The sequence below is a fragment of the Odontesthes bonariensis genome, chromosome 1 (genome assembly GCF_027942865.1).
Source record: "Odontesthes bonariensis isolate fOdoBon6 chromosome 1, fOdoBon6.hap1, whole genome shotgun sequence".
Taxonomy (NCBI): Eukaryota; Metazoa; Chordata; class Actinopteri; order Atheriniformes; family Atherinopsidae; genus Odontesthes; species Odontesthes bonariensis.
The window spans coordinates 41,463,015-41,485,365 of record NC_134506.1 but is presented as its reverse complement, the minus strand read 5'-3'; the positions used below and the strand labels follow the sequence as shown (position 1 = coordinate 41,485,365).

The following is a 22,351-nucleotide window of genomic DNA, read 5'->3' as shown; positions in this document are numbered from 1 at the left end:
AAGTTTTTCACTCACTTTTAAACACATATAACACCTGTACAGTACATAGGAAAATAGCTGAAGCAAGATTTCCAGCACTTGGGAATAGGGAAGAGAAAAAAAAAAAATTCCATTGTGATGAGAAGACACCACCAAAATATGATTTATTTTTATTTTAAATCTTGCAGTTTTGGTTGTGGTGCAGGATTTTGGTTTTTTACCTTATCTTGCCACAAGTTTTATTCTCATTTATTTATTAATTAATTTGTTTATTTAAACAAAGACTAGATTCACTGTTCATTTATTCCAGCTGCAGTATAAAACTGCGGAGCCCTTTGGGATGTGCACTTTCCTTTATCCTCCGCGCCGGTAGGGGGCGACAGGTCGTTGGCGGTCTTTACCATCATTCAAGTGAGCAAAGATGGCGGCGTCGCTAGTGAAGTTTGTCCGCGGAGGTCTTGGAAGGAGCATTAACAGTAAGTTGTCTTGACATTCACTTGTGGTTATGCAGACTGTGGGCTGAAATGTCTAATTTCAGGCGGTTTCCATCCGCATGCTTCTGAAAACGGTATGTATTGTTTTTTAACCGTCAAATGTCTCAGGTTTGACCTTCCGAGCTAGCTAACGCTGCCGTTACATGACGGAGCCGAACCGCAGGCATGATGGGCAGTGTGTTGTTATTGTGACAGAGATTATTTGAGTAACAACGCATGATTGTGCAGATGTGTTTTGAGTGGAAATAGTACGGAACTTTGTTTTTTGTCAGCTCCTCTGTGGTATAACGTCAGTGTTTTGACTCCTTCCTTCTGCTTCTTCCCTTCAGTCGCCCGGAGTTCGTGTCTCCTCCAACAGCAGGTCAGACCGCAGAGCTCCACCACCGAGACCCGCCGTGAGTAAACACTAAAATAAAAAACCGAGGCAGGGATCTGAGACTGTCATTGATCATTTGAGTACTCTCTCCCTTTAACAAACGATCAAATAATTAGCTTTATTCCTCCAAAAAAACATACAGGTATTTATTACAACTCCAACACTTGGCTCCAAAACTAAAACCCATTTATTGCAACTTACCCATTTAGTGCTTTTAAGGGCCAGTGCCAACAATTAGATAATAATAGAGTAAAGTCAACTTACTGTGCAACATGGCTAACATGTAAAACTATGAATACAAACTTAAATAGTAAAGGCCATTTGGCCTTAGTTTTGTCTTCTTAAAACAACGTTAAAAAAAGGATTGCACCTTCTGCAATTACCCACCTGAGAATGAATGAATGAATATAAAAAATTAAGATGAAAAGGTATTCAATTTATGAAAATAAATGCATATAAAATAATTATAAATAAAAATCTGACTTTTTTCAGCTGTAATCTCAAAACAAACTTTTAAATGTTCCTAGCTGAGGTAGAGAGTGTAAAAGGGGTTATTTGATTTTGGCTATACTGTCTTGCAATTGAACCTGAATAAGTTTACAACTTAAAAAAAAAAAATCAAAGCTAAACATCATATCTAGTCAAATCACATCACGTCATCACTACAAATACAGTATGCTCTGGTACGTTAAATCAGCTAACATCAATGTATACGTTACTTTGTGTCGGCGACGCTTGATGAACTCGCGTTAACAGCTGGATGCTTTCGGTTCAGCTGTTGAATCACAGACGTCGTGCTGTTATACGCCATGTCTACTTTGCAGTAGTCACATTGCACCTTGTTGTCTTCTTTTTTTTTTTAAGTGTGAAATGATCCCAAACTTTGGACATTTTCTGCCGTTTACGGACTGTTTCTTGGCTCAACTGAATTCCAAATGTAACACGCTCTGATGGCGTGCTTCCTCAAAAACGGTCCGCGTGGAACAATGATCCCTGCCCTGAGCATGGAGCATTATGCACGTCATAGGAACTTACCGAAGCTTCGAGGCAGGGTTTTTCCATCGAGGATTTTTTGTAATCGAGTTACTCGAGTAACTCGAGGAATTGTTTCAGCCCTACATCAGAAACTGAGGAACAGGGTATCAAAATCTCTGGAGACAATCAAGTTAGAGCAGATTTGTAGGATCACAAAATACTGACCTCATGTCATAAATCTGGAGGTTCAGCTCGGACTCGCATGTAAAAATACACAACATGCATACAAAGAGTCTGTCAAGCTGAAATGATCTGAACACATCCCAGCAGCTTTAAAATCTTTACTCTGGCTTCCAGTCAGTCACAGAATAGATTTTAAAAGCCTGCTGATGGTTTACAATCTGTGATCTGTTCAGAGAATATAAACCCAGCAGAGCTCTTAGATCCAAGGACTCAGGTCAGCTGGTCCAGTCCAGAAAACTGTTGCTTGTTTTTAAATTCATTTAAATTATTTTATTTGTTTCTCTTTATATTCTTTTATGTATTTTTAATGCTTCTTACACTCCCTGCTGCAATGCTTTTATTTTATGTAAAGCACTTTGAATTGTTTTGTACATGAAATGTGCTACAAATAAATTTGATTTGATTTGTCTCCTCTGTCCTTTGTGCAGCCACCGTCAGGCCCAAAGATGCCGTCGCTCACAACCAGCTGGCAGCATTTGGAGAATATGTGGCTGAAATGATGCCCAAATACATTCAGCAGGTTCAGGTGAGTTCATTGGCTCAGAGCAAAATAAAGTGCAGCCTTTTGTACTGCTAATACTGGAGCTCATGCTGGTGCACTTCAGATTTTAAAAAGGTCCACCAATATGCTGTTCAGCTTTGAAAGGTTTGAAATCACAGCTGTGATGGTGTTGTCAGCAGCCATGATTCTTCATATGCTTTTAAAGTGGTCTCAAAGTTGAATATCTTGAATGAAAGACCTGGAATGTGGCTTTTTGTAGGTGACGTGTTATAATGAGCTGGAGGTGATGATCCATCCCGACGGGGTGATCCCTGTGCTCACCTTCCTGAGAGACCACACCAACGCCCAGTACAGGAACATGATTGATCTGACGGCTGTGGATATCCCAACCAGGCAGAACCGTTTCGAGGTAGCTGTGACACCACAAATTACATCTCCATCCTAAAAGGAACTGATATAAGGTTACTCAAACTGGGTCGTCATGTCATGGTTAACGCCCTGCTATTCCTAATGAAGCATTAAGTGCCGGTGTTGACCGAAAAATTTAACCCAATCAGAACCCACTAGCTGCCTAATATGTGATTTTATTTTTGTTTGTTTTTAGAATAAAACTGCATATGATTGGTGTTTGAATGCAGCATACAGTCACATGACAAGGGGCTCCATTTAGTTTAGTTTTAGGAAGGCGACAAACTCACCCGCTAACCTTGGTCTGAGGTTGATAGCCAAGGCTTTTAACCCTTTTTTTTTTTTTTTTTTAACCCATAGCGTTGCCGTGGTAATGCCCAGTGGAGGCAGCAGATGACTAGTTAATATCTGCGTAAACTTGGGTATTAACTAGTGCAGTGGTTTTCAAAGTGGGGGCCGCTAGGGGGGCCTCAGAAAATTGGAGTGAAGATAAATTCTAAAAATAGAATTCAATTTTTTTTAAACATCATTATAAAAAAATTGTCACATTTTTTTTTTATTCAGTATTGTAAAATATAATTTATAATAATATATCATATCGAAATGTTATTTGCCATGCTTGTCTTTCTGATTGGCTGCCAGTCAAAACATCGTAGACCTGGCGGTTTGCGCCTGTTCTCAAGCAGCTCTGCTCCTCAAGCTAGCGTGTAGGTAGCTTAGCCAAAATGGACAGATTTTTGACTAGGAAGAGACCGAAAGAACTGGCCGACTAAAATCAGAAAGTATGAGGCAGCATACATTAAGTTCTGCTTTACAGCCATACAGAAAAATGGCGTCCTCTCTGGAGACCCTCTGAAATGAGTGTTTAAAACCTTCGAAACTTCAGCGTCATACAATACAACACAAAAACATCCGGCAGAGTCTGACTTCTTCAGACGTAAAGAAGAGCATTTAGTCAGGCTGCATTCACACAGAAAGCTACTGTCCGTGAAGAAAAGAAAGAAAATGCGTTCTAAAAGTTGTAGCATTGTCTGTGGTTTGCAAAGGGGGTCCCTGGCCAGAAGCTAATACTGTTTGGGGGGCCTTGGCATGGAAAAGTTTGGGAACCCCTGAACTAGTGCTTTAGATGCGCTTGTTTCCGCCTGGGTTGAATGAGTAGATGTCTTCTCATTTGCCACCACCGACCATTTAGTTTCCAGTGCCAGCACATAGTTGGTGTCGGTTGGGATAAAGTCTCAATAGTTTGAATTTTGTCCCTTTTACTGCTCCCTAAAGTTGGACATCCAAAGTTTATCGCTTCTAATATGACTCGTGCTCAACTTGTGATAAAATATTCATGCAAATTCAAACAGACAAACAAACCAGTCAACCACAAAACCTTCCTCGCTCTGCATTGTTTGTATGTTTGTTAATCTGTCTTTAACCCATAGGTCCAAGTACCTTTCCACCATGCACCCCTGGTACTCCCAGGTTAACCAGGCATCTGAATGTTTTGTAGTGATTATTTGTGTGTGTGTGTGCTGGTTTATAGATTGTGTACAACTTTCTGTCGCTGCGCTACAACTCTCGCATTCGCGTCAAGACGTACACGGATGAGCTGACACCGGTGGACTCGGCGGTCTCCGTCCACACGGTGGCCAACTGGTACGAGAGGGAGGTGAGTCACAGCCTGCAGACGCACTCTTTAAGATTCACTACAGCTTGTATTTATTACCTACATCTGTCTTTAATCGAAGCTGTGTTCAACAGCAGTGAACATTGAAGCTGTTTTATTCTCCACACTGGCAGATAAAACCAGAGTAAACTCTGCATTTAAGGCCAGACACTACAGATGAACAGGGTAATATTTTAAAATAATAGATATCACCATGAAACTTCCTTAGTTGATTACTTATACAAGTATGGAAAAAAATCTATATTACAAGTTTTAGAAATGTGCATGTTTAATTATGCAAATTATGCATTCTCATTAAATATGCGCAAATTTGTATATATTTCCTGAAGCTAGATCTGAACATATGATAAAGCCAGGTGCAAAATTATTTTTTTTCATTTTTGTTAACACAGAAAATGAAAAGAAAATTACATCATTTCCTAGGAAATCAAAATATACTGTCCATAGCCTAAAAAAACATTGATTTTCGTCATATTTTTTTTTATTATAATGTCACATAAATCAGGCCAGGAATGATTTATCAACAAATCCTTCTGTAAATATCTTTGGAATACTGTTAAGCGTATAACTGGAAAGTTTGGTGTTAGTAGGTGCTCCATAGGCTGAGATAATGATACTGGAAAAATACAAAAAACTGATTTTGAGAAAACGACATTTAAAGATTTAAATAGGGGAATTCAATACATTTGTATCAGAAACAATAGCTCAAAAACAGAATAAATGCTCAGGCCCTTAGTAATACTAATATTGAATAAAATAATCTTATTAATAAAGAATAAAAGCTCAATACAATACAATAAAAGATCGCATATCAGTTCATTGAGACGTGTATGATGTCATTAACTCCCCTTGGTTTCCTAGCAACAGTTTACGGTCAGGTGGGCTGCTTCCCAATGATTCATCGGCTAATCTAATAGATTTTCTTTTATTGCATCTTGCAAAGCGCAAATTGTGGCTTTCTTTTCTTTGAAAGTTGCGGTGTTATGGGGCATTTTCGGAGCGTCAGAGTCCACCACGTGATGCGTCCGAGCGAATCACGTTAGCAGAAACCAGCAGCAGCCAATGAGATTTTGTCATTAGCTATAAATCCGCCTTTAGACATTCACGATTGGTTAGTGATAGAAAGGAAGTGCCGTTATTTGGGTGACATATCATTGTGCAGGAGACTCAGAGCTTTGCAACGATACCGGTCATGACAGACTTCAGTAAATAGACGAAGCTCGGCATGGCGCGTTGGAATGCTAATTTTTTGGTAAATTCGGGCGAAATGTACTGCTGCGAGTAAACGAAATGTAATAAAATAAACATTTTAATTTATGTTTTCAACGTTTTCTTTATAGCAGGTTGAAAGAACACATATTGAAGGAGTAGACCACTGCATGAAAAATCACTGTTTTTGCCTGCCGTGTCTCGCCTTAAACAGGTGTGGGACATGTTTTATTCTCCACACTGGCAGATAAAACCAGAGTAAACTTTATTTAAACAGGTGTGGGACATGTTTGGGGTGTTTTTCGCCAACCACCCCGACCTGAGGCGCATTCTGACAGACTACGGCTTCGAAGGTCACCCCTTCAGGAAGGACTTTCCTCTCTCTGGATATGTAGAGGTGAGTTCTTTTTTTCCTTTTTCAATTTTTAGAAAAACGATCTTTATTGTGAGATCTTTACTCTCAAGGCTTCTTATTCGGTTGGGTTTTTATAAGGAATGATGGTGAATTCAATCATTGTTCAAATAACTGTTTGATTGTGTTCCCTATTTTTTTCTGAAAGACGTGACCGTTGAATGTGTGAACATCAGAGTGACTTAGCGAGTGAATTAACTTGCTTGTGTGTGTGTTTCTGCAGGTGCGTTATGATGATGAGTTGAAGCGTGTGGTGGCGGAGCCCGTGGAGCTGTCGCAGGAGTTCAGGAAGTTTGACCTGAGCACACCCTGGGAGACGTTCCCCGCGTACCGGGAGCCCAAAGAGCCCGCCCCCAAACTGGAGGCCGGCGACACGGCCCCAGAGAAGAAGTGATGCCCCTCTGTCATCACATCGTTTCGTCCGTTCTTGTACTTGTGGGATTCCAGCTCCTCGAGAACCTCCTTCAAATATTTATGTACATAAAAAATACTAATAAAACTGTCATTAAATGGGTTTTATGGTGTTTTGGTTTTTTAAATGGGCCTCATGGGACATGTCCCTCCCCCCGTCCCGTCCCGTACTTATGGCGGCAAACATCGCCGATAAAACCCATGATTAATGTCCCGTTAGTTTGACTAATTTACATTGCAGCCTGATGTTTGTGTGCTACAACTAATGATGCGTTCCAGTTGTACAAGGATGTCGGAATTTCCTCGATCCAAGTCAGATTTTTAATCTGAACCCCATGTGAAGTCTGATCCGGCTCGGAAAGTCGGATTAATTTTACCAGCCCTACATAGAATTTATGCTTTTTTTAATGTTTGTAAGGCTGGGATGCGCTGGGACTGCTTAACTTTGGGGTCACATTGTGTCGAACTCCAAGTTCCGAGTTTCATTGTGAATGAACGCACCAAAGGGACGACCGACGCTCCCCAGGGTCCTAAAGAGGAACGGGTTGCTGCACGTGTGTCTGTGACAGAGCGGATGATTTCAGTTCAAGAAAAAAAGAAAGAAAATGAAGCAGCCTTTGTTTAACAAAGTTTAGTGTTGTTTATCCATGATTTCTAATAATTCTACAATGGCTTTTTAGTGCAAATATTGCAAACTATGCAAACTATTGGATTACAAAATGAACTACTTGAGCACCAGTTAATGCCCAAATAACTCAAAAATAACTTATCGAGTTAAAATCCCATCTGTGCCCCTGGGTGGGATAGTTCTAACTTACAAACTTTTTTTTTTTATGCAGTTGTACTAGAGTCAGCAGGCTGTAATATATTTAGTTTTCCAGCCTTTTTTTTTTTTTAACCATCCTGAGTTCATGGGGTTTTTCCCCACGTTTTTAGTTCTGTGTTTTGTCATGTCACGTCTTAGTTTTTAAGTTCACGTTTAGTTTAGTTCTTCCATTCTTTCCTCAGTCCCCATGTTCAGGTCATCAGCTTCACTCACTCACCTGTGTTTTCCCCATCAGCTGCACTCACCCTCCACAGTACTTAGTCTCCCGGTTTGTTCATGTTCATTGACAGATCCTCACTCGTCACTGTCTCAACCAAGTTGAGTACCTTTCTAGTCATTCCAAGTCATAGCCATGTTTTGTTTTCGTGTCGGTTTAGTTTTTGGTATCCGGCTCAGCCGCGCTTTTTTGGGAAAATAAACCAAGTTTTGTTTTTGAAGAATCTGCATCCGTGTCCTCCCACGCCTCGCACCCACCCTTACCTGACACTGAGTTACGATTTCATGTCTTATATTTCACTATCTTGGTGGTATATGCAGGTAAAGGAATGTCGTTTTAAAATGAAAGCATTTATTGATTGATGTAAACTCATCTATATATTTATAAACCTCACTTATTTACTTAATAAGACTAGTTATTGCTTACTTTGGCTTATTTATGTGTTATTGATTGAATCTGATGTACGTGCAGAGTTTCTGCCACACAAGAATCATCCACCAGGTGGCGCTGCATCACTAAATATGAAATCACGAAACTGAAGAATTATTTTTTTTTAGATCTCTTTTCTGCATCGTCAAAGCAACAGCTTTCACAGATAGAACAACAGTCCAGGTTGTATGTCTCCTGTTTTATTTCATCAGACATTTTCATTGATGCATTCATTTTACATGTAAGAAACAAACCTTTTCAAACTGCGTGAGCCAGACTACAGAAAACGACACGTGGGTCAAAATGTTTACCAGTCATTTCTTCCGGAAGGGTTTGTGTTGTTCAGTTGTTTTATGAACTAAATTAGCATTAACCGGTAAGCGCTGAGCCACATTTTGACCCGTGTCAGCTCCACCATCTTTCTTCAGCACGATCAGAAACAGAGAAGCACGGACCAAAAACATCAAACATATTTCCGAGTACTGTACAGAAAATCCACTTGTAAACGATACACAGTTAACAGGCAGCGGCTGGGCCTGTGATGCTGCTCAGCAGTCATGAGAAAGTTTTTTTTTTGTTTGTTTTTAAATGTTATTTTCAGTTTCATGCATTACACACAGTCCCTCTGAGCGCTTCATAATTACACACCACAGGTTCTGAGCGGGATTTGTCAACACTTTTGCAGACGGATCATAATTTCCTGAATTGCGGGTCTGGCTGAGGCAATCGGAGGTCCATCCCTGTGCACCGCTGCTCGCTCTCTGAAGCCGACACGGAGAAACCACCGAGGGCCAGACCGTCACTAAATATATTAACTGCAGTGGGACACAGTCGCAGTACCATTTCAGACTGTGGAAGAATGGAAATGTCTGGAGTTTTAGTCACTTTCTCAGAGGTCACGGCAGCCGAGAACGACAGAAAAATGTTGATTATGTTGACTATGAGACTCACTGACAGTTCCAGTTTCCCAGGAAGGTTCCTGGTACCCAGGAGCTCACAGCGAGGTTAAGACCACTCTCTTCAAAGTGTGATGATAGATTTAATGTTTTTTTTTTTTTAAGTATTTTTTTGGGCTTTTTATGCCTTTAATGAGAGGACAGTTGGAGAGAGACAGGAAGCAGGGGGCAGAGAGAGGGGAAAGTTAAATGTTTGAACTCATCTCTTCAGGAAACACTACCCTGATCTGCCCTCTTAGGACATCACCTGTTCTGTCCCAGAGATCAGTGACAGTTTGTTCCTTTTACAATTCAGAAGCACAAAATAGTTCTAAATTCATAAAAGTGACAAAACTCTGACATTTTTGTTGTGCATTAGTGTGTTTAAACCATAGTTAATGTCAAACATCACATCACACTGTCATCAGCAGTAAAAAAGAAAAACTAGTGTTTAACAACACTGAAGTGTGGCATTCTGCGGTGCCGCTCCACTGGGGAAGGTTATTTCATAAAAGTCAAGGTCCATGACAGTTTAAAGAGTATCATCTTTTTCCTGGCAGCGTGAAATCAAGCAGACATGCATATTACAGCAGCCCGGGAGAAGCAATTCAATTTTCCCCCCAGTGGTCGCAGTTTGAAGACGCGAATTAAACGCTGCTACAATTAGAAATCAAATTATGGTCCAGATCCCCGCAGGCTCAGAGGTGGCATGTGGTCAACAGTTGGACGGATATGGAGTCTGCACATTCTTCCAAAACGGTGTCAGATCTCTCCTGGTGTCAGCTGCTCCCCGCTACAGCCGAGAAACTCCCAAATGACCAAAAAGAAAGACTCATTTCGACACTAAACACACACTTCACATAATATCACATGCCTCTAAAGACAAACAAAGGGACTTCTTACTTACAAGCAGAAACACCAAGTCTTTGACAAGGATAACAGTAGCACTTAAAGGAATATTTCACTTAACAATGAAGATTAACTGCATGCACTGAGGTGTCATGTAAAGCTCCACTAAACCCTCATTACTTAGATTAGAGCCTAAACTGGGCTTTTATTCATCATAATGTAACTTTACACTGGAAAAAATGCCCCTCCAAAAATAAGTAAGAAAAACAACAAATACAAGACGTTTTTGCTTGAAATAAACAAAAAAAATCTGCCAATGGAACTAGTGAAAATCGGCTTGTCAAGATTTCTTGAAATAAGATGTGATATTTGGGACTTTTGAGATAAAAGTGATCTTGAAATTAGCTTAAAAACCTCTTCAAATGTAAAAAAAAAAAGCTTGTTTCATATGATATGTGACTCAAAACAATTTGTTTTCAAGACTTTTTCATTTAACAAGATATTCCAGATGTATTAAAACAAGTCCCTATATCTGGCTGAAATGGTACTTGTTAGGCAGTTGTGTCTTATATTAAGTGTAATGAGATATTTGACTAGAAATGAGACAAATATACTTGGTAAGACTGATTTTTTTCCAGTGTAGCTTTAGTATTTTCATGTTGCACTACTTTATCCTCTACCTTTCAGAGACAAATGCTTCCTACATTTATCTGACATGTGGCTTGGTTTGGTAAGAAAAGGCTCAGCAAGGCTTGTTGTCTTCCATTACAAGAAGTTCCATTTTTACCACTTGTCACAGAGATCAACTTTTGTCCACATTGGCACTGAAAAAATGTCTGTACTTGCTGAACTGACCAATATATGGATTTCTTTCTTAAATGGTGCCATTTAATGGGTTCTGGTGCATCTCTTGTCCAATCAGGACTTTCCATGTCTTTACGTTGGTTTGGTCCAGCTTGCTTGGAACCTCAAATTTTAAAAAAATCCCCCAAAAAGTTGAGATTTGTCTATTTTTACATCAAGCGTATGATAGGCTTTTAAACTATGACGCAACACGCCAATAAAAGTAAAAAATGTAAGTAATTTTGGTAACACTTTACTTTAAGACACCTTTATCTTAATGTAATTAAGAGATGTACATATACCCATCAAAGGGATTATAATACTCTAATTTAGTTGCAAACAGATTCGAGTGTTAATTAATTATTAATAATATGTTAAATTAGTAAAAGAACAGTTGAAAGATAAGCTTTAGTAAAAATACAAATAATGTCTTTTAATAAATACTTCAACACCCTCGTATCTGCTTATAAATACATTTTGATATTCATGTACTGGGAGAGTAAAGTGTGCAATGATATGCAGTATTAACAGTGTGGTACAGCACAAAAGTCGTGATCCAGCCCTCATTTCTCTATCATTTGCTTCCAAGAAGCCAGACTTTCCTGACGTTTTTTTAAAGTGGTCTTCAGCAACAGTTCTCCAGCTTTCTGAAGGTCTTTCAAAGTTTCTCTTTGGACATTTTTCACTCATTTTCAGTGTAGTCCTGACCATTTTCAGATGAATGTGTGCCTTTACTCTGACCTATGACTCATTCAAGCAGAAAAAAAGGCTCCTAACTCAAGGGATGGACCAGTGTTGTGTCGACACATAACAGACAACTCAGCAAAGAAACAGTTTTAAATTGGATCTTTTGGCTCTTTGTTACCAGCAGCCTGTTATAAATACGCATCATTTGTTCTCATTTTGTTGCATCTGTAAAAAATGTCAAAGATAACAAAGTTTGACAGACAGAAAACAGGATTTTTTACAAGGTGATTTGAGGAAACTGGGCAAGTGGAGGACAGAAGAAGAAGTGTCAGGCCTAAAGAACTATCTACAGCAGATGAACAGGATCTGAAAGTGATGTCCTTAAGAAAGAGGAAAAAATCCAGCAAAGACCTGACACAGGAGCTGAGAGATGCATCTGGACCTTCAGCTGATCCATCTGCTGTTGGCCCAAGCCTCATCAGAAATGGGCTCCATGGAAGGGTGGCTGTCAAGAAGCCGTTCTTAAGGAAGGGAAACAGAGAGAAAAGGCTGAGCTGTGCCAAAGGACACAAGAAGTGGGCTGAAAATCAGTGGCAGCAGGTCTGATGGAGGGATGAATCCTCCCCAGAGCCCGGAGCTCAACATTACTGAAGCAGTGTGGGATCATGTTGGCAGAGAACGGAACAAAAGGCAGCCCACATCCAAAGAAGAGCTTTGGGATGTCCTTCAAGAAGCCTGGAGAACTATTCCTGAAGACTCCTTAAAGAAAGGACAGAAAGCTCGTCTGAGAGGGTTCAGGTTGTGCTGGAGGAGAAAGATCAAAAAGCAAATTAAAATAAAGCAAATCACTGCACTTACTTCCCATTTTCCTGGCATTTCATAAAGAATTGAGGGGCTTTTACAAAGTATTGTCATTTTACTAACACAACAAGGTGCTGCTGCATGATGAACATCTATTCTGCATACATTTAGCCTTTTACACATTTGTACTTTTTACTAAGATTTTGGATTATTTGTAGGTTAAAGTTTTCTATTTTTACTGAAGGACCATGTTTGTTTCTTCCTCTACGAGGACACCACCAGAGAATATATATGTGTGTGAGTTTTCATTGTAGAGTGAAATATTCACTTTTGAGTGATGGAGTCTTGTCCTGGGAAGCCATGAGCATAAAAATTGAAAGGAGATATTCTTTAAAGCGCTGCACTCGGTCCAGAGAGGTCCGAGAGATTTTGTGAAGGAACTCGTATGAAGAGGAAAGAGCCATAAAAGCAACATTCATTACAAATAACTCGGAGACCCTCCCAATGCCCTCTGTGGACTCTCAGACTTGACATGAATCCCTCCCACAGTGTTCTGTCCGGCGCCGATGCGCCGCAGTTAGGGCCTCTTGTCGGCATATGAGTGGCTGCCGGCGGTGTTGATGGGAGAGGTGGAGGTAATATCTGGGTAAACCAAGAAGCCGGTAAAGGTGATGTACTTGGCGTGGTTGCTGTAGGCTCCAAATCCATCTCTTTGGTGTGAGTAGAGCCAGACTGTGTCTCCTGGTTTCAGTGCCAGCATCACGCTCTGACTCTGCAGAGCCTTCTCGCCCTGGCTGTCATCGTAGATCATCGCCTGCACCTCCAGGTGGTTTTTCATCAGCTTGACGGACAGCGTCTTCTGGGGCAACTTGCCTACGTTGAAGGAGAAGTAGTACGCCCCGGGTATGCGGCAGGTGAACAGCCCCTCTGTCACGTTAAAGTCCTCTCCGATGTTGACGAAAGCCGTGTCGAAACTTATGGGTTGGTGCTGCGGCATGCCAACCTGGTCTACTCCCAGAATGCTCTGGGTGCGCCCCACAGAAAAGGCAGACCTGTGGTCATCCTCATCGTCATCACTCTCCTCCTCTTCTTTGTGTGTCGGCTCCTTCTCCCCCTCTGTGTCCCTCGTCTCGGAGCTCGTGTGCTCTTTGGCCTGGTTGCTGTTCGGCAGATGGACGTCATCCTGCTGGGGCTGCTGGGAGTTGTAGGCAGGGTGCTGTTGGTGGTGGTGGGTCTGGTAGCTGTAGGTGTCTGGGTAGATGAGGTAACCGTTGAAGGTGGTGTAGTGTCCGGTGTTGCTGTAGAGCGCATAGCGAGGATCGCCATGGAGACGGAGCCACACGGTATCGCCAAACTCAAGCTGCAGCATGACACTCTGGCTCTGCACCTGAGGATAGCAGCAGATTTTATTATCCTGCTATCAAAGCATAAATAGGCCTGTTTTACATCGGGGCGCTGACAACACACACACATAATCCAATCACGTACCTTCATTCAAAGGAATAATCCCCAAACTCTTTCTGTAAGAGCCTCTGTAAGCTCTGACATGATAAAAGAAGAAATAAATATTGGAACCACAGGCTGAGAGGCCATGTCTAGAATCCTATAGCCTATTGTATAAAAATAAGTACACCCCATGCAATATCACTAAATTGTTAAATTGTCTTGAATTTCCTTTGGGATCAATAAAGTATCTATCTATCTAAATAACAACAAAGTGTTTCCCCTATAAATAATCGATTATTTCTAAGGTGAACAGTTCTCCTATTTGATGTCAGTAGCCGCATTCGGACAGAGCCGTTCTAAGAACGGTCCTCCTCGAATTTCGTTCTGATAACTGTCCTTCCCCAGGGGAACCGTTTCAGTTTGCACTGAAATTCGCACATGAGTCGGGACCCTGATAGGGACTGATGGGACGCAACCGTCTGCGACAGCGACGTGTTACTTTAGCGCCACATGCAACAACAAAACAAAACCCGCGAAAAGTAAGGAGAGAAGAAAAAAAAGAAGCTAATACCTTCTCTCTACATTGGTATCACTATGGGCTGTGTAGACCGTGCAGACCGAAGTGCAGACCGAGCTGTCCCCTGCTTCCAAGCAGTAAACACCGTAACAGGTGCGGCTATCGCTAGGTGGCTGTACGCATTGATATGAAGGTAGGCAAAAATAGCGCCAAGCGATTATGAGGTCTGACTTTTTCTGGAGGGACGATTTTGTGATGCAAATGTATTACTCTTTTGAACGCATATTGTTTTGAGAAGCAAGACGCTTTATTTTCGGGACCCCAGCCAACTAGCCGGACTACATTCGTCAACGCCAAAACGAGGCTGGAACTAGACTCACAGGACGCAGCAGTGGGTTAGAAAATGTTCATAAATGATATTGCTAATATGGGATGACATACAGCTTCATGTCAAAAGAGGCGAACTATCCCTTTAAGAATACAGTCTTTCATTTATTTCTGTACTTTGTCTAAAGCAGTGTTTCTCAGTTCTGGTCCTCGGGACCCACTGCCCTGCATGTTTTCGATGTTTCCCTCCTCCAACACACCTGATTCATATGATCAACTCGTCATCAAGCTCTGCAGTGGCCTGATCAGGAGCCATTCATTTGAATCAGGTGTGCTGGAGGAGGGAAACATCGAAAAACATGCAGGGCAGTGGGTCCCAAGGACCGGAATTGAGAAACACTGGTCTAAAGTATACCAGTTGGAGGATACCAGTGTAGCAACCATCGTCAGACTCAATCGACGTCTTTTTTTCAGCCGATTCAACAAGTAAAATTGGAGCTCACTCTGACTGATTGTCCACTGTAGCGAGTGAGTGTCTGAGAGGAAAGGCGGTACTGACGACCGAAGGCCGACAGGTTATCCAACAGGTCACACAGCATCTCCTCTGATTTGTCATCTTCAATTCTCCAAAACAAGCAACATTTTCAGAACCACGTGGCCATGAGCAGTGAAGACGCAGAAAACAAACTGGTAATCATGACTCAAGAGAGACCAACTCGATTTGACACTTTGGAAAAACCCAAAGCATGTGCTGCTTCACGTTGGTTCGGTGGGCATAATGGAGGGAAAGTCACAATCCCAGAACTGGCGACTGGCGTAACTATGACTACCCTGAATTGAAACTGGATTCTGAGCTGGTGAGCACTTCTTCTGCACGGCTAAGTCTCTAAAACTGGATTCTAGCTATTTCCCATTGTGTTCTAGTGGCTTGTTGCAAGCCGATAGCCAGAATGAGCGCCTGTGTTGATTGTTGCTGATGGTGTAGTGTTCTGCCAAGATCGTGCGACTGTGGTGGCTAATATCTAAAGGGTCTAATACCATATAAAGTGTGTTAAAAGTGCATGGCTGAATTTAAATGAGCGTTTCGCTGTGTTACTACACCCGATTAAAGCTTGTCTGCTGTAAAGAAAGCTATGTGTAGTCTTTTTTACCAGTTCAGTCTTATCAGTTCGCTAACACAAGTCGCATTTTTCACAACTGTTTGTCAACTTGATGTGAGAAATAAAACAAATAAGTTTTAAAAGCTTTTTCATCTTGTGCTTTATATGATTCAACCACATCATTGGCTGTATTTGTATGGGGGCTCCTAGCATAAACGTGTCTGGTATGTGGACTTCCACTCCGAATTTGGGAGTGGCTTAGATCAGAGAAGTTAGTTCTGGTTCTGGTTTCCAAGATCTTTGCCAGCTTTAATAGATAAGTTTGACACGATTGTCTACTTTTCTTGTTGACATTGACGAAAACTGCTCATTTCTCAGTCCTTGTCAGCTCTCTAACTCAGTTCACTGCTCCCAGCCACGATGGCTCCTGCCAGAGACAAAAACATCTTGGCTGGCTGCTGTAGTTATTGGAGGATATTATTCAAACAGAAGGAAATCTTATATTTGTTCAGGACTATTTTCAGCCGGGGATTAGTGCACCTGTGGTGCTCTGGTGAATTGTTCTAGAAGCACGATGGGTGTGTGTGGGATTGAGTGAAAATAAATCTGAATGTGTTGTTCATAGTAATGAAGAGACCTGGGACCCAGTGCAAAAGTGTTGCTCACTGATCTGCTTCGTTACACAGGAATAAGCTCTGTTAGGATTTGTATTTATTATGGCTGGGCAACGATTAAAATTTTGAACCTAATTAATCACATGATTTCCCTGATTAATCACGATTAATCGCATTTGTACGCAAAATCCAAAAGTAGTGTAGTAGTGTATAGCCTTTAGCATTTATTTTTATTTTTAATGTACTGCTATCAGTTGTGTGTTTTGCCTTTAAGTGATATTTTAGACTGGAACTACTACGCTGAGAAGACAATTCAACTTGGCAGTGTTTACAGATGACTTTGGTTCTGTCTACAGCAACAGACTTTTACAAAATAAAATAAATAATAAAAGGGGGTGGTCCGTGGCGTAGTGGGTTGAGCAGGCGCCCCATGTACAAGAGGCTATAGTCCTCGTTGCAGCTGGTTCGAGTCCCGCATCGGACGGCCCTTTGCTGCGTGTTGTTCCCCCTCTCTCTGATGTTTCCTATCCATTAAAGGCACAAAAGCCTTTAAGCCTTTTTTTTAATAAAAAAAATAAAATGAAATAAAAATAAAACAGGCGTTAATGCGTGATAAAATATTTGTCGGCGTTAAATAATGAATGCGTTAACGCGTTAATAACTCGCCCAGTATTTATATAAAATACTTATTTGGATCAGTTCATTGTTGGTTTTGGTATTCTCATGGAATTTGTTGACACCAAGAGTTATGCAGAATGTCACCAGTGTCGTTCTGATGACTGGCTTGTTTGCGACACCAACCCTTATTTCTGAGCCATCAAAGTCTGAAACTTACCTTCCTCTCCTCTCCAGCGTTCTCCTCATAGACGATGGCCTGCACCTCATTTCTGTTCTTCATCAGCATCACAGACAGATCTTTGTGGGGAAACTTTCCCACTGTGAAGGAGAAGTAATAGGCCCCGGGGATACGGCAGCGAAACAAACCAACCTTGGCGTCAAAATCCCCCCCAATGTTGACATAAACGGTGTCAAAGGTCACGGTCATCTTTGGTCCGCCTTCCATGCTGTTGGTTCGTGCCACGGAGAAAGCCGAGCGTAGCTCCGCGTTGTCCTGCAAACGGGCGAAACCCATGGCGCCGCTCATGTGACTCAGGCACAGCAGGCCAGTCAGCACGCTCGCTTGGAGCAGCATTGTATCTGTAGAAATCCAAAAAGAGAAAAGAAAAAAGGGTTTCATTACATAGAGTTTGTGCAGCATTGTAAAGTTCACATAAAAATCCACAGATGTGACATGGCTAAGGTTTTAGTTGCAGGACGTAAAGCCGGCAACGTGTAACCAATAAATAAAATGTACGTTATGAAGCTCGTTTTGCTGGCTGTGCTTCTGTTCTGAGTGGATGGAGCCCATCTTTCTTACGTCTCCCTCATCATGTAACTGAAAGAGATTTAATGAATCTTCCGGCTGCCTGAGGACTGTTTATTCATTTTGTCACTTGACTGATCATAGCATTTGTAATGCTATTTTTTATTTATTCATACAGGATAATATCCCGTCTCATAATTTCACGCGCCACTGCTCATCTCTGTTCCTTACAGATCATAATTTTTTTGTTCAAACCACACAGCACTGAAGAGTTCTGAACTACAAAATAACCCTTTGCTGTGCATGACCAGAAAAGGAGAGTATCTTTAAAACTGCTGATTGTGAAAGAAATAAACAAAATATCAAAGAGTCAGGCCCCAGGGTACTAATGTATGTTAGTACTTTTACTTCTTATTGGAAGTCATCAAATAACAAGAGTGGAAAAAAAAATGAACAGGAAGAATATGTCATGGTCTTTGGTTTAGTGCTCTGGTCACTTCCTGTTTTAATTTGAAGAGATTCCCGCTTGTTTGTTCTGTTAAGTTTTACTTCCTTTCCTGTGTTACACCTGGTTTGAGTTACTGATTAACTCTCAGGTGTTTTCTATCCCCTCATCACTCCCTCAGCACATATACTCCCAGGCTGTGTTCGAAACCACATACTGCATACTACATACTAGCAAACTGCATACTTCCATACTCCATACTACATACTGCAACAATCAGACAGTATGCAGAGCGTTTACCCACAATGCATTTTGCTCCTGCCCGAGCCGAAATCAGTCGGCCTGAACCTGATTTCCCTTAAGCTCTAAACTCTGTAAACTTTAGCAACATTTGAAACATTTTCAGGTGAGAAAGTAGTCGTTTAGATCCCCAACGTGTTGAAAACCTGACAAAATACCGGCTATTTACAATTTTGTTCCCACGAAGTCGGCGCTACTAAAGCTAGCCGCAGTGAGCAACACACTTCCGGTTATTTTCACAAAATAAAATACCCGTTGCCTTTTATCATAGGGAAAGCCATTACGAAACAATTGGTACTTTTGTTTTGAAATCAGGAAGTGAACCTACCCTCGTTGTAGCTAGCTTGAAACTGCCGTTTTGACAGGAAATAACAATCGGCGACGTCACGTTACGTTGCATCTTGGGTAGTTTGAGTATGAGTAGTAACCCCATGATGCATACCCAACATTTCGGAGAATCTAGTATGCATCCGGGAACTTCTCGCTTACTCAAACTCGCATACTAACTCAAAAAGGTAGTAGGAGTAGTAGGAGAAGTATTCATTTGCTCCTTGTCAGATTGTTTCATCTTCTGTGCTTCCTGTAGTTTTTTCTCAGTGCGTTTATTCAGTTTGTATTTTCCCTCTTCTCTGATTTTTTTTTTTTTTTCTTTGGATTAATCATAGCGCCTCAACCATCTGCCAACTGTGCCCGTTGCCAATTCAGGACAGGATAAGGCTAAAGAACTATATAAGGACTTATAAATGGGAAGAATGAAGTGCAAACCAAACAAATACAATATGCCACAAGAAAACCAGAGAAAGTCAATAAAAATGTGCAAAATGACCTACATGAGTCACAACATTAACCCAGAGAAGTGATAGAAATGACTGCAATGTGAAACAAAAAGACATTAAGATTTTGGGATTTTTATCCACGTCTAAACAGGCTAACTCAGCACAGTGGCTGTGAGAAATCTGTTTGAACAAGCTGAGTTTCTGCACCCTTATTTTCCAGGGTTGCCCTTAATCAGTTTGACAGTGGACTTTCTGGAACCAGGCTGACACAGATCAACACGTCAACACCATAAATTTTTAGCATTTGACCATCTCAGAGTGGTACAAGCATTACATCTGATATGGCTTATTCAGAAATACTATCAGTGGATAAGATTAGACCTGAAAACTATACATTCGAAAGCAGCGTCTCCTCATCCAAACTGACCCGAGGCACATGATTGCTTTCCTCTGGAGGTTCTTCTTATTGTTAAATAGTTTACGCTGTTATGAGGTGCTTTCTCAAAGAAAATAGTTAGGTTTGCTTCTGCAAAAATGTATAAAGAAAACTTTAATTATGATCTTGAGTGATCAACACGATTATGACTGGAGCAGAGGAATGAAATTGGGGACATTATTTTTCATTGACCTTATAAATTGACTGTGGGTCATGAAGCCAATGTAAAAGTGTCATAAAGTGTGATATCACTGCCATTTGATGCTGGATCCAAAACATTTCTGGCTCCAACAGACTCGCATTCAATGTATCGATTCAGTCCTTTTGTTTAATGTTCTCATCGTCATTCTGAAAATAATTTCATCATGTAAAAGAAATAAGTCCTTAAAGAAACACACAGAGCTACTCCCCAGGTCCACCCTCCACTCCAAATATGGTTACTTCTGGCTCCACAAAGGCCAGCCTGGGTTTGTGTTCGTCCATTCATTTATATACAGGCTATGGTTGCTATAGAGCCGCAGAAATGGCATCTGGAGTATATGAACAAGTCAGCAAGACACTAATATTCAAAAAGGTCATTTTAAGTTCTAAGATTTGATTATCACATAGAGATTTTTCTTTATCCGTATTTATTTATATCTTATTCATTTCAACTTCATAATGTGCAATATTTTTTATACTACTTTTTGGTCACTTTATTTTTTAGTACTTGCTTTTTCTCTTTTTTTAATCTCTTGTTCATGTCTGTTGTTGCATTTCTTGCTGTATTGCTGCTGTGGCAAGTGAATTTCCCCGTTGTGGGATAAATAAAGTATAATCTAATCTAATCTAAGCCTAACCAAGTTGGTTCTGCGCCAGGAGAAGAAAAATATCTCTGCTTTATAGATGCGTTGTCATCTTCCATTGTTTGTTTTTTTAATTTACATTTCAGCACACATAAATGTTGATATTTTGCCTAAACATCACACCTCCTGACAAGAGAAATAAGATGTGATCATCAGAAAGAGACAAAACCTCATTCTTAAACAAAGACCAAAAAATAAATGAATAACAAAAATAATGAGTTAATATAACATGTGATCCTAACATAATAGAACAAGCATATATTTTTCCATAAAAAAGGCGGTATTTGTATGTACCTAGATGAAAGACGCATGCTAATTGCTGAGCTGTGTTTGAGTCATTCAGGCAGATTGCTCTCTGTAGAGAGGCTATTAATGTGTCTCTCATTGTTTCATTGTCCTCCTCTAATTAACCGACAGAAAATAGACACACACAGGTGGAGCTGTCAGCACTCTCAAAGTACCGAAAACAAAAAAGGTCTCAGCTTATCATCTACAAGCTAGCGACCCAGAGGAGCAACCTCAGCGTTCAGTTGATGTCACAGTTTCCCTGTCATATTATCAGTCTTTATTAGCATGTTATGTCCTTCAGGAAACACTTTATGCGATATCTGCAAATGGAAACGGTCTAAATCCAATAAGAAAACGTGCTAAAGAGTCTCTCACGTGCCAGATGGCTCCGTTAACTAGCACAGTGATGCGCTGTGCTAATGTGTTCAAACTGAAAATGCTAACATGGGCTTAAAACGTTAGCACTTTAGCATTTGCAAGTTTTGTTAAGAGCTAAGTGAGAATTAGTTTTGGGGAAATATGTTTTCTAAATGAAAGATAAATGCATTGTACATGGTGGCACAGCTGTATACAGCTAACCTCAGGTAGTCAGACCCAACTGTGTCATCAAACTTTATGAATGTGCATTTTGAGTCTGAGAACTAATGACCCATAAGATCGAGACCTATCAGACCCTCTTTTATTTTTTATTTTATGTTAAACACGACCATAGTTTACAAAACCAGCACAAAGCTGTTCAGAAGACGGCTTTCAACTGGTGTTTGATGCCATAAACTCATTAAGAAAATGTGTCCTTAGGTATAATAGATCAACAAGTGTTGTCATTTTCTCTAGAACTTCTACAATCAGACTTCTTTTTGCAACCAGAAGTCTACCTGCTACGGCACATTTCCACTAACAACAAGGCAGAGTGACTGTGGATAGATGGTACGACACAAATTGCTGGTGCTTAAGTCTTTTTTTTTTTCCAGCTTCCAACTACACCAACGAGTTTTTACATTTATCTTCTTTACCAAAGCAATATGTGATAGTTTTTCTTTTCAATGTAGAGGAGAGGATTCAACTAGCAGCTATTTCTTTGTTCTAAGGACGTTGAAGCAAATTAAACTTTTTCTCGAGGTGATACTACCTAAACTGAAACATGAGATGCCTACTTCCTGAGTTGAACCATGCAAAGCTGTACCCTGTTTTACTGTATCGATCCAAGGTGAGGTACACTCACACAAATGTTCTAGACTTAAAACTTAAACATAGTGGAAGCACCCTCAGTTCATGAGTATCCAACATGGAGGTGAAAACCCAGTGATGGCAGCACCACACCCAGCAAAGTTTGGCCTCACTCACACAGTACAGACCTAAGAAAGAAGCCCAACAATTTGTGTTATCAAATACATGATAAACAATGCTGCTTAAACTGAAACTACTTCATAGTTTTCCTACTTCATTATGAAGTGCTGGTGCTAAACAAAATGAGTGCTCTGTACTGTATTTCAGTCTCGTTTCTGGTCATAATGCAGCCTGTCATCTCTGCAAGACACAAAGGAGCAGCACTGGTTCTAGGCTAAGTGAAAAATGACTTTATTTTCAAGAGTTGATGATAACTTTTCTAATACCTCCCATGCT

General features: G+C 40.6%; 2 protein-coding genes across 4 annotated transcripts in view; one reads left to right on the top strand and one right to left on the bottom strand.

Moving 5' to 3' along the window:
• The first annotated feature begins 372 nt into the window (after positions 1-372).
• Positions 373-6,787, top strand: ndufs3 (NADH:ubiquinone oxidoreductase core subunit S3). The gene is made up of 7 exons (XM_075466923.1): positions 373-455; positions 803-868; positions 2,496-2,593; positions 2,829-2,978; positions 4,509-4,634; positions 6,139-6,258; positions 6,497-6,787. Exons 1-7 carry the CDS (start codon positions 401-403, stop codon positions 6,665-6,667), a joined length of 786 nt encoding a protein of 261 aa, XP_075323038.1. The 5' UTR covers positions 373-400; the 3' UTR covers positions 6,668-6,787.
• Positions 6,788-8,334: 1,547 nt separating this feature from the next.
• c1qtnf4 (C1q and TNF related 4) overlaps positions 8,335-22,351 on the bottom strand; it is a 61,447-nt gene continuing 47,430 nt past the window's right edge. For all 3 annotated transcript variants that reach the window (XM_075466921.1, XM_075466922.1, XM_075466920.1), the window contains 2 exons: positions 17,111-17,472; positions 8,335-13,658 (listed from right to left, as the gene is read on the bottom strand). In XM_075466921.1, the coding sequence (XP_075323036.1) occupies positions 12,849-13,658; positions 17,111-17,467 (1,167 nt within the window). In that variant the 5' untranslated portion in view covers positions 17,468-17,472 and the 3' untranslated portion in view covers positions 8,335-12,848. The remainder of the gene's footprint in view (positions 13,659-17,110; positions 17,473-22,351) is intronic.